The 12581-nt window shown below is 42.8% G+C and overlaps 1 protein-coding gene across 3 annotated transcripts in view; it reads right to left on the reverse strand.

The window, feature by feature from the left end:
- Positions 1-12581, reverse strand: part of MYOT (myotilin) — a 607534-nt gene that overhangs the window by 222104 nt on the left and 372849 nt on the right. For all 3 annotated transcript variants that reach the window (XM_069199264.1, XM_069199262.1, XM_069199263.1), the window contains one exon: positions 11114-11704. In XM_069199264.1, coding sequence (XP_069055365.1) covers positions 11114-11704 — 591 coding nt within the window. The remainder of the gene's footprint in view (positions 1-11113; positions 11705-12581) is intronic.

Consider the following 12581-nt stretch of genomic DNA (forward strand, 5'->3'; position numbering starts at 1 on the left):
GTTATATGAGGTGCGTCATCGCCCACTAGCTGAAAGGGAGTCCCCACTCTTGAACGATATTACTCTCCCTAGGATCTCGCACACGACCAGAATGAACCTAGATGAAGCCATAAACCTGGCCGAAATTACAACGGCAATAGCTGCCCTGACATCGGGTAAAACACCCGGACCAGATGGCTTTCCAGCTGAACTCTATAAAAGATGCGGAGATATCCTAGCCCCCCACCTACTCAACATGTTTGATGAAGCAGAGAGGGCTGGCCACTTCCCCGCTGGGATAGACCAAGCCACTATAGTGGTGATCCCAAAGTCACAACCGCCATCACCGAATAGATCAGTCTACAGACCAATCTCCCTGCTAAATGCGGAGATCAAAGTACTATCAACAATACTTGCCACAAGACTGAAAGCGGTACTTCCCACACTGATACACCCAGATCAGTGCGGCTTCATGCCCTCCCGCAGCACGAGACACTGCATAAGGAGATTGCATGTCGCGATGGCTCAACGTAGCACCCTGACTGGATCCCCCCTAGCTCTCCTCCTGATAGACTTTGAAAAAGCCTTCGATACGGTGGACTGGTCGTACCTAGAGCAAGTCCTTATAAAAAACGGTTTTGGGCCCAAGTTCCGCAGCCTTGTTAAACTACTTTACTCCAATCCAACAGCCGGTGTTCAGATAAACGGTGTGACCTCTGATCCATTCCCCATCCGTCGCGGGACACGGCAAGGATGCCCGCTGTCACCGCTGCTCTTCGCCCTAGCAATCGAACCATTGGCCACAATGGTGAGAGAGGACCCCCTGGTGACGGGCTGGGCATGGCCAGAGAGCCCGGAAGACGGTGTGGCATTGTACACTGACGACGTTCTCCTCTACCTCTCCAACCCAGCGAGGAGTGGCCCCCGTGTCTTGGAACTCCTGGAACTCTTCTCGCAAGCTTCGGGTCTAACCCTAAATCCTAGTAAATCCTTGCTGATCCCCCTTCACCCCTCTAGAGATTGCATAAACTGGCAGGAAAACATCCCAATCCGTCGTAACAGTTTTAAATATCTAGGAGTCCATATAGCGCTGCTTCCCGAACTAACGTGGGAGCTTAATATCACACCACTTCTTAAAAAGACCAAAAAAGAACTTCAACGCTGGCGAGATTTGCCACTCAACATACTGGGAAGAATCGCATTGTAGAAGATGATGATACTCCCTAGTTTTTTATACCAACTACAGAACTTCCCACACCCAATCCCCCGGAAGTGGTTTAGTGAAGTCGAATCGACTGTGCGCCAATACCTATGGTACGGCTCCCGTACCAAACTATCCCTTGCCACGTGTCAAAGGGACACATATGAAGGGGGCCTAGGGATGTCTAACATTTATTTTTATTACCTAGCCATGCGAATACAGGTGATCAATGACTGGTTATCGGGGGGCTGGACGGACCCCGCATATAGACTAGAGCTCCAAGCACTGGGCTACAATGGGGTTTTTGACGCGCTATATGGGGGAACAATACCACAAACTATCCCTGAAGTCACTGGAATGGTGTTAAAGGGGTGGCGAGCGACACAGAAGACTATGGGGTGGTGGCCCCGACTAACGCAACAAACACCTCTCTGGCAGGGGAAGTGGCTGAGGGAGGTTTCCACGCTGGCGGGATTCCGGAAGTGGGACATCATAGGGATATCCACACTGGGTGATATCTGGGGAGACTCACAAATCCGAACTTTTGAGGAGCTTCAGAGGTCACACGATCTGAATAAGACCCAATTTCACAAATACCTTCAACTAAGGCACGCCCTAGCAGTACACCTGCAACCGGGGGACAACATTCCGGAACACAGCCCTCTCGAAGCAAAGGTGGGACACATAAAAAAAGGAGGGATCTCCCAGGTATATCGAGTCATTCTAACAAACACCTCTCCCCCCCTTGAGAAGCTTCGCCGGAAATGGGAGGGTTGGGTGGGCCCCCTGGAAGAACTAGACTGGAGAGACACGCTGGCCGCACCCCGAACACTGGCCATATCTACACGATTTCAAGTGCTACAAACCCTCTACTTACACACAGCCTACCTCACCCCTAAAAGGCTCCATCAAGCTAACCTCCGCCCCACAGATGAGTGCCCCCGATGCCTTCAGACAGGCGCTGATTTCTTCCATATGATCTGGGCCTGTCCAGTTGTAGAGTCATACTGGGGGTCAGTCCTGGGAGAGATCTCTGAAACCCTACAGTCTAGAATAGAGGCATCCCCGATCCCGATTTTGCTGGGGGCCATGGACGGATTGGGGCTGGGCAGAGCGAATCACACTTTCCTAGGGAGAGCCTGTTTGGTGGCAAAAAGGGACATCATGTCAGAATGGAAGGCTGCAAAAGCTCCGACTCTCGCCAAATGGAGACGAGGAATGGACTGGTGCGCAAGATGCGAAAAGCTGATATATGAAGTGAGGGGATGCCCAGACAAATACAACAAAATATGGGGGAACTGGGACAATCAACTAGACAGTTGAATAACCCATTAGAGCAGAACCCCCAGAGAACCCCTGGGCAAACCGTTTAACCCTGGGAGAAGAGACGTAGCGGGCTGCACACCCTGATCAGTGATAAAAGAGGGACCAGACCCACAAAGAGTGGTGCGATGGCAAAGCGGAACCCTAAAAAAGAAGGTAGTAGCGAAGTCTGTAGCACCCACACTCGAGTGATAGGATCGAGCACAGACTATAATCCACGTCCGAGACCAAAGGAACTGGACAGGGCCATCAAGATTATTAAAGTCACTAAGACCGCTAAGAGGAACACTTAATATGTAGAAGATGGTTTATCTTAAAATTGTGTCAATTTGTCGGTAACTGTTGATATTTATTCTTTCCCCTTTTTCTTCCCCCCCCCTTTTTTTTTTTTTCCCCCCCCTTACTGTTGTAACGTGTTCATGCTGTTCCATTCAGACAAAATGAATAAAAATCTTAATAAAAAAAAAAAAAAGAAGGTGTTTAGAATAAAATAGCAACATTTTTAAATGAACATTTTTAAACGTTCTGTAAATGTGAAGAAATTTGAGGCTGAAAATTAAGTTGGCATCCACTGACTGATTCATGGGAGTAGTGCCAGCACCTCAAAGAGAATATAGTATTCGTGATCGGTGGCCTAAATTGAATTAAGAAAAGCACCAACCTTCCTATTAAAAGTTTTATTTGTTCATAGTTGTTTGTGAATTAAGTAAAATATTTAATCATCTGTGTATTTGTTTGATGAATGCTTGTGTCCCTAATTTGATGTGTTATTGTGTGGATCAAATGATCAAAATTGCTTAGGCTGGCATCCCCGGATTCCAATAATGATTTAGTGGGGGGTTTCCCAAATTCCAGTAATGATTAGGTGGGGTCCACAGAAGTCAAAAGGTTACGATCCACTGTGCTAAGGGGTTTCTCGGACTCCCCTTTCCCTCTTCAAAAGCCCCAACTAGGCACGAGACAAAATGTAAACTGCCCTCAGATCAGCAACATTCATGGTCTTGCCCTGGAGTTGTGTTGGCCGAGCATATGTTTCTTAATTAAAACATCCTTGGAGATTCTCTGACTCACATGCTGTTTATATGTGGCACTGTCCTTCCACAAAGTGGGCCCTGATAGCTATTTGGCATGGGTGAGGAAAGCAAAGTTCAGACCCTGAAACAGGTTCAAGTATAGAGAATCTGAATAAAATGTGTAGTTTAGCAGTGGTTTCCAAGATACATTGTATGGTGAAAGTTGAATCCAACCAATTGTGCTATTGCTTTTCCTCAAAAAGTTACAAGAAGGCTAGGTGAAATTATACAGTGCTCAAAATCTAACTGCAAAATCCAACCACCAGTATCATCTGAAGAAGACAGGAGATCTATTTATTCAAAGAAACTATTTAGAGAAGTAAAAACAATATTAACATATACATATGTAATTCCCATTGCAGATCAGAACCATTCTCTAGCAGCTGTTTCAAAGTTTTAAAATATAACAGCATGCTTTGGGAGCATGTGAAAATTGCTGAATTTTCTGTTCAAATCCAGCAGCATGTATTTAGGCAAACTTGTTAATTTGTGAGGTGTAGGACCTGATTATGAGTTTGTCGGACAATGTACTCCACTACAAAAATGGCAGGGTACACTGTCAAACTGTCGGTCCGCCCTCACTATTTTGAGTCGAGTGAACCATCAGGTTTTCGATGGCAGAGTCCCCACTGCACCGCTGTCAGAAACCTTGAATTGACACACTGACGGATTAGAGGGCATTGGTGTAAGAACATCAGAGTCCTGCACTATGTAGAGCAGAGGATTTTATTTTTTTCTCTTTGAGACCACCAAAGAACCCCTGGCAGTCCTGAACAGGAAAGACGTCAAACAGTGATAAAATATTAATAACCCTTAGAGCGTGGGAGAAAACTCCCTGGGTGTCAGGGTCATTAGTATTTGGGTCTACAAAAACTAACTTCTGCTTTGGGAGTTTGGTTTTGAAAAAGAAAACAGTTTGGTGTGAAGGCACAGATCACTGCAAGGCCGATGGTGATCCCACAATAAGGGTGGGCGGCAGTCCGTCAGGGGTGGTGTATATAATGCAGACATCTTCAAACTATGGGGCATGTCCCTCCTCCCTTTCCCCCCCAGCAGGCCCTGGATGTGTTACATGGGGGAAGCAAATGGGTTTACATTTACATGTAAAAGAAGATAGCCTGAAAGCCCAAAAGGGGCGTTTCTAGGCTGTCTTCATTTACATGCATCAGTTATCCATAAAGAAAGTGTGCGGACGGTACTATTGAGAAGCATGGGGCAGAGTCAGTGAATGTGAAGATGGGGACAAATACAAGACTAAAATGAGGAAACAAATTGGCATTTTATTGTTTTTTTCACCTTCATGTAACTGCATATAAAACACACACCTCAAAAGAAAAAATATGTAAGTTAAATAAATCAAAGGGAAATACACTCTTTTACCTTATGAAACCTCAGTTGCCTAATGTGAAAACTGCAGATGTCTTTGTGTGTGACCAGAGTCACAGAATTAAATCCTGATTGGTGCAGTGAGAAATAGTGACTTGTTTATAGTGCTATGAGGTCCCAGTCTGTGATAGAAAAATGTATTACACTGTATAAAACAGGCTGCTGCAAAATAATGTTTAGGATAAAATAAGTGCTTAAATATATACATTTTAATGATAAGCATTGAGACTATATCTAGTATAAATACCTTCATATGTGACTATTAAAATAGAGCGCCAATTTTAATGGACACCTATAATACCTCTCAAAAAATAGATATTTGTCACCCTGAACCTGAGTGACTCCATTATTTAGAACCTACAATGGCCCCAAAGCTGACTTTATAGTTGGTGACTAACCATTGCACTCATTGACATTTCTTTCAAGTAGGGGATAACTTGGTGAGAAGGCATATTTCTTCTTTAGTTCTCTACTATCTGTTTTACAGAACACGAGCTACCCCTCACACTCACCCACTGTTAGTGGGCCCTAGTTATGGCAGTATTACTATGTAAAAGAGCATAGGGTGCATTCTCCTTGCAAGCATGAGTGCCCTGGTCACCATTGTGTCACACAGAACAGGGCCCAACACAATATGGAGGCGTAATGTGCTGTTTTTGCTGTTACTTTTTACATAAAAGAGGAGAAAGCTGACTTTGGACATTTGGCCTAAAACAATGGCATTATTGAGTGGGCAAAGTAAACAGCTTGCTTTGCAGAGCTGTAGGTGTCACTGGTGCTGCAGCTGCATTTGGGGCCCAGGGCATACTTCCTGTGTCAGTGTTTCTTTCAGCAAGGGCCCAAGGGAGGGGAAGCATGAAGCCAAGGAGGCAGCTTGATTTGGGCATCAGAGAGATGAGATGGAGAAGGGTGATGAGAGTGAGAGGGATGGTGTGAGATGGGAGCCCATATTGTTAACAAAGGTCAGAGGCGACAGTAAGGCAGTAGCTATCATTAGTGAAACAGGTGCAGTGACACTTTTGCAGAGGGGCTCACTGCTTCACAATTACACATTTTTTACAATACAAAGTGGGCATGGGGGCTCATTTTCCTTGCTAGCATTAGGGCACATGGTGCCCTTGGCGCAAAAAAGGGGGTGGCATGCAGTAGTTTATTTTATTTTCGAGACTAAAGTGATGGTCAGACATGGTAGGGAAGGAGTGAAAGAAGAGGATATAGTGTGCTTCTCAGGGCTACAGCCATCATTAATGCATCAGGTGGAGTGCATTGGGTCCCACAGCACCCAAATCATGGGGAATAGAGTTTTTTGTCAATTCTGTTCTTGGTTGATGCTTGCTTTTTTATTAGTCCCACATTTAGGGTGGATTAGGAACTACAGAAAAGCACCCCTAACATGATCTCATGATCCCTCCCCGCGATCATCCCTGACCTCCCACTCCCCAAATTTTTGCCATCTAGTTTTGGAGGGGGGCCCAACTTCAAAACATTTTGTTTGGAGGGAGCTCAAAGCAAAAATCTTTGAATACCTCTGATGCAATAATGGCATCTGCCACCGTGACAGACAACGGCCACCTAGTCAACCCTAAATCAGGACCTCAGTTCAGTGCTTCTGAAGGGCATTGCTATCAATCACTTAAACCGTGATATGACAATGTTTCACATAGCCAAACTAACACAAGTTTCGGAGGCACTTTACATTCCACCATTAAAATTAAAATAGGAAGAACCCACAAGGAGTAGTGATCAATTAATTTATTTTGGGCTTATTAGGAGTTTGACTGAAGGCGAACTAATTTTTTTAAGACAGTTATGTCCTGCCCTACTATTAATGTAGTGATATACTGTCAACAGAAAATGTACATAATTAAACTTAGTGTGCATTGTGTTCAAATGTTAATTAGGGTGGACCAACAGAAGTCATGAATACAGATCCCAAGAATCCAGCAATGTATGCAAAGCTCTAAGACTATACTCATATTCATTTGGAGCACAAGGGAATGAGAACAGATTATTTCTAAGGTGCAGTTATCCAGCCAATTAATATTTGATTTCTCCTCAGTACATCTGGTAAGTTGTTGTTTGAAAAACTTGAATTGGAAATTACAGTGTGATTTAGAAATAAAAGGAGAACTCACAAGTGACTTATTTTCTGGATCCTAACATGCCTCCTAAATTTTAGCTTATTTTGTATGCTGAGTGGTGTTTCTATAGCCTTTCTTTTGAATTACCACTCCACGCAATTACAAGTTAAACTGGGTATGGCATTTCACACAGTAATCTCATTTGCTTTTCTTCTCACATTTTCCCCTGCAGAAAGCAACTAGAAAGTGTGAGTGGAAAGGGCTAGAAAGAGGAACATACATGTGCAACATGACCCCAAAATTCCTGAACCCATGTTTTTCCAGATTCTGGACATCAAACCATCAATAGCCAGTAGAGGGGGTGGTGATAATGACTGGAATCAAAACACTGGGCCTAGTAACCATCTTCCGATCAACTAGGCATGAGGGTTTTGTAATTGGAAAAGTGTGTGCTTTGAGTCAGACTATATTCATAGTCAATGAACTTAGTAAGTACTACAGATAGATCTAGGTTAAAAAAGGAAAGTATATAAAAATGTATATTTTGTAAGGTAGGAGATTAAACATGGTTGGATTGAAAGACCAGATCTGTGGTTCTGTTTACCTGGACCTAAATCAGGAAAACATTACAGAATCTCTTGGATCTAAATATTATGGAACTGTAGTAATTGTGTATTCAGATGTTTATAGTAGCTCATGGTGAGTTGTTATATGCTTTGTCTGAGCACAGGCCCCCTGGTAACAATGAATAGTGCTTTCATCACAAATTTTTTAAAATGTGAAAATGCTTTTATTGAATGCAGAGGTGCCTGCTCTTCCAGCTTTCAAAAGGTTTTACTAGGTTAACTTGACTGCTAGTTCTCACCACAAAGTGCAGGTATGGTCTGCTTACGGCAGATTCATACAGCGTTGCCTCATCAACATTTTGTAAACTATAATCTAGGGCTGCTGCTGAAAGGGCCTTTAGTAAAGCATAAGCTCTTGGCAACTCAAGCCTCAGCAAGGAGGATGTAATGGCTGATTAGACTGTTGCGTAGGCTCTCATTATTCTAATGAGACTACAGGATTTGGGCGACAGAATCCCTTGCACTGTGGGGGACTGATTTTGAACCCACTACAGGTGACACCTGTCGGCCTAATCCAGGTTTTGCTCCGGCTAACTAGCAGTGCCTCATCTCCACCCAAGAGTAGGGATGATTGGGCAGCTGAGCGCATGGCACAACTGACTCCTCAGGGAAGTCGTGGTCACTCAGATTGCACCCGTTTCTCTCAGTTACATTAGTCTCACATATACAAGGACAATCAGAGGCAGTACATATTTCAATAAGGTTTTAATGAAGTGACCTCATCTTAGATAATAAAGCATGTACTGCAATAACTAGGACGATGAAGCATGACAAGATTAAAATTGTGACAAGGAGAGTAAAGCATAAAATAAAGCTACCATATTGTCACCAGAGTCATTAAAATAATTCCTACCTAGGCTATCTTAGAGCACAGCATGTTAAGCTCTAATTCTGCCCTTCCGGTTCCCCTGGGAAGACATCATCCCTCATACCTGAGCAAGAGGCATGTAGTCTACATAAGCAGCTGTACCAAAGCAATCAGCAATCACCATACTGGCGTGGTCAACTGGCTGGAATCTCCCTCTAACGTACATGGGTCAAAGTAGTGTTTTTATAATAAAACAGCTGATGTTCCAAGAAAGGATCCCTACGTAAGAGTGTGCGTGTTTCTATGAACACTAGAGACAAAGCGTTACCATGTTTGCCGGCAACTTATCTTACTGCAGCCTTGAGAAAAGCACAGACTGAAAGAAATGTCTTGTTTAAGAACACAGTGCTGGCCTATGCAAAGAACAGCTAGATAGAGAAAATAAAACAAGACCGCAAATGTGGCTTTTGTTAAAATAATAAAAAGAAGCTGAATAATATATGTCTAGGTTAAAGTGCACAGTGGCATGCCTAGTTTGCTAAAATAATGTGTATGGATCTATAACGAAAATGGCTACACAACAAGACCTCGCCTCACATGCTATGTGGAACAATAGGCCGAACGCATTGATCAGGCAAGGATGATGAAGGTAGGGTGGGGTGGCAGTACCACAAGCAATTGAACAACCACATGTGAATCTGTTTGAATCACTCTCTGCAATATGAATAATGCTGTCTTATGTACTATGTATGTACATAATATATAGTGTCCAGCTCGTAAATGTTTGCAATGAGAGGTAATGACAAGCTGAATGTTAATTCCACCAGAGATTCAACAGATGCCTTTGTATTGCATTTGCAGACTATATTGAATCCAAAATGCCACAGTTAGACAAGTTGCAAATCTGAGTAGATGCACCCACATTTCTACAGCCCTCAATGCAATTAACTGGCTCCAAGTCATAAGACAAATCTCTTTAAAGCCTCTCTCATGACAATCCATGGGATAGCCTCAGTCTTCCTACAGTTAAAAATCAGAATCTACAGTCCATGGAGGAACCTCAGATTAAGAGTGGTCCTGCTTTGATAATCCCCCTATTCAGAATGTGTGATCTCTTTCTTTGTACAGACATGCAAACTGTCAAATACACTACCAGAGCAAAGAAGTGTAATAGCAAAACACCCACACTTCCAAAATACAAGGCCAGGCTTTTCCTTAAAACACAATACACCTTGTACCGTCTTTGACATATACTGGTATGTATGCACAAACAAACATACTAGCTCCCACTAAGATTTAGGCCGTGTCTCAAGCAAACAATCTTCTAATCATACATAACAAACTGAATAGCTACTTACTTGATCGTCTAGTTAGCTCCCTGCGGTCTTGTCCATGGTAGGCAAATACCACAACATAATACACTTCCCACGTTTCACTTTTGTGAATTAAAGAGCAAACACCTGATTTCAAATTACTGACTTCACTGAATTAATAACACAATGAAAGCCTGTGAAGGTGAAACGTGAAAAGAATGCTGATAGTTTACTCTTTACAATGCCAGTTTTTATGGGGGAGCACAAAGTGCTCCGTCCATTCTGTAATCTCTCTTTGGGCTTGAAACCACGCCCTAGCCACGTCAGTCACTTACATTGGTTTGTGGGCTTGCCTTTCAAAACCCGCTTGCTTTCATTTGTGAAAGGCATGAATACGTCATGCCTTTTCCAGTGTTTAGCCCACCTACACAGCACCGATAAAGTACCAAAAACATACGAGGTTCAATGTTTTCAGGCTGGAGTCCGGACTACTTTATCTGTTTATTTTTCACGCAGCACAATCATGCTGCATTTTACATAGCGCGATTGCGCTGCGTTTTTTTTTTTGCTTTACAATGCTAATAGCTCTAACTCAAACAAATGCGAGACCCGTTGCATTGAAAATGCTTCTTACAACGTGTGCCTATGATGGCTTCAACTTTAGGGCTCAACCCTCTGAATGACATTTACTGACTATGCTCCAAATGTCCACAACAAAGCAGAGTTGAACAAAAAGGCAGTGAGTTGTACTCCATTGATATAGTCAGAGCTCTACAATGAAGGCTGCTTTGTGCATGTCAACTTCAATATGCGCCTCAAGCCCATTCTATGAAAGCACACCTCTGACGTTCTGAATTTGGGCTCTATGTGCCCTCAATAAAAATACATATTTTACTTGCAATTCTAAACGGCCTCACAAAAACACAAAAATGTCTAGAACCCTACATTTATGAACGCATTTGACACACTATTGGACTATGATGCTCCTTTAGAGAGCTGTAATATGAGAACATTTTCTAAAAATCAGCAGATGTTCCATTATGTTCTTATGGTTCTCCCAACTCATTTAGATGTGGGAATACTGCTTTATTTCCAATGACAGGGACTCAGCCAGCTCCAGAGAACCCTTAGAGAAGATCAGCTGTTACAGAACCGTTAGCTGAATGCCATCAGAAGGACCAACCACTTCCGATGCTGCTTTTCTGACTTGGACCATGAGTCAAAGCATGACAGCCCTATGCAATGTGCCTGACATGCAGGAAAAAGAACTGTAGGTTAAAACAAAAGAAAGCAAAAACAACGTTTTATATTCATAAACCTCACCTTGATTCCACAGCTGTAGAAGCTTTGTAATTGTTCATATGATCTGTGTGCGAAGGCAACATGGAGCTGAGATAAGCCGCTGGTGATTGACTGTGCGTCAAGGTCATTTTCGGACCGTGTGAGAAGCTGGGGGGAAACTGTGCTGCTGAGGAAGTTGTTTGATGAGTAGGTTCCATGGTTGGTACAAAGGAAGTTGATGACAAATATTTTGGAGAGTTTACTGACGTTGATGATGGAGAATGTTTTTGCTCACCGAAATTATGAGTTTGATTTGAAGGTGATTTTACCTCAAAGTTAGATGTTCCAGTTCCTTGAGATGACCACTGAGCTGGGTGTGTTGGTTGCGCCTGGATAAAATGTTTTGGACGCTCATAGTTAAACATGCTTGGTGGAGGCACAGAGGAAATGGTAGAACTGTCAATACGGCTTGCACAGGGTACTCCTTGCCTGTTCTGGGTGGTATTGTTGTGGGAAAGCTTTGGAGAGATGGTTGACTGAGCTTCAGGTGAAAAATCTTGAAACTTCCTTTGGCCAGCTGTCTTGGATGAAGTGGAGAGTGGTGTGCAATCTCTGATGGCAAGCTGTGTATCCCTAAATGTGATAAATAATTAACACTGTTGACACATTCAGAAAACCATTTTAGATGCAACAGCTGGAAGAGTGTGATGATCATGCTCTAATTTTTCCCACGCTTGCTTGCCTTGCTGCTATCCCTATACCCAAAAATTAATCACCTTCTTCACTTTTCGACTCCTATTTTTTTTGCATAGCCTAACATTAATATTTTATGTTGCCAACGTAAGATTCTTACCTTAGCCGGTATCCTCACCCATTTTATAGGAAAAATACCTGGCTCACCAGCCCGAGTATCAGGAAAGGTTCATGTCTAGGCTGATGTGAACATAAACTTTATATTCAGAACTTAAACTGGGTCTCCAAACCTACGTTATTTCAGATTATGTTTTTTATGTTTCTAATTAAAATTTCTTGTCAACTTTATCATATACTGGATGTCTGCATTAGATTGTGAACAGATTAAGGGCGCTCCTTGCAATAAGGTTTCTTGAAAGTAAACAAGCAGCAAAGGCTAAGCTAATTCATGGTCTGCCCTTGAGGTGCACCAAAAAGCCAATAAAATCTAGTGTATTGTACAATTCATTGCTAGAGGCCACTGGTGCTAAAAAGATCTTTCTCAGGTCTAAAAGTAGGCTTTATTCGCATTATCAAGTAAAGAAACAGTAACTCGACCTTTGTGTTGCTGGTATGGACGATGAGTATAGCCAACAATTATCAAAGCTTTCCTGACAATCCCAGGGTGGTGGTAAGCTGGTAAACTACATCTTATTGTCAAATGTCTTCGGTTTTTCTATTATTTGTTGAAACATCATATCATCGTCAGTCTTGGTCTACTATAGTTATTGTTAAGAAAGGGTTGCATGTACATGACTCTGTCTCTACCCCACAGTTT

This window comes from Pleurodeles waltl, chromosome 7 (genome assembly GCF_031143425.1).
Source record: "Pleurodeles waltl isolate 20211129_DDA chromosome 7, aPleWal1.hap1.20221129, whole genome shotgun sequence".
NCBI classification, from domain to species: domain Eukaryota; kingdom Metazoa; phylum Chordata; class Amphibia; order Caudata; family Salamandridae; genus Pleurodeles; species Pleurodeles waltl.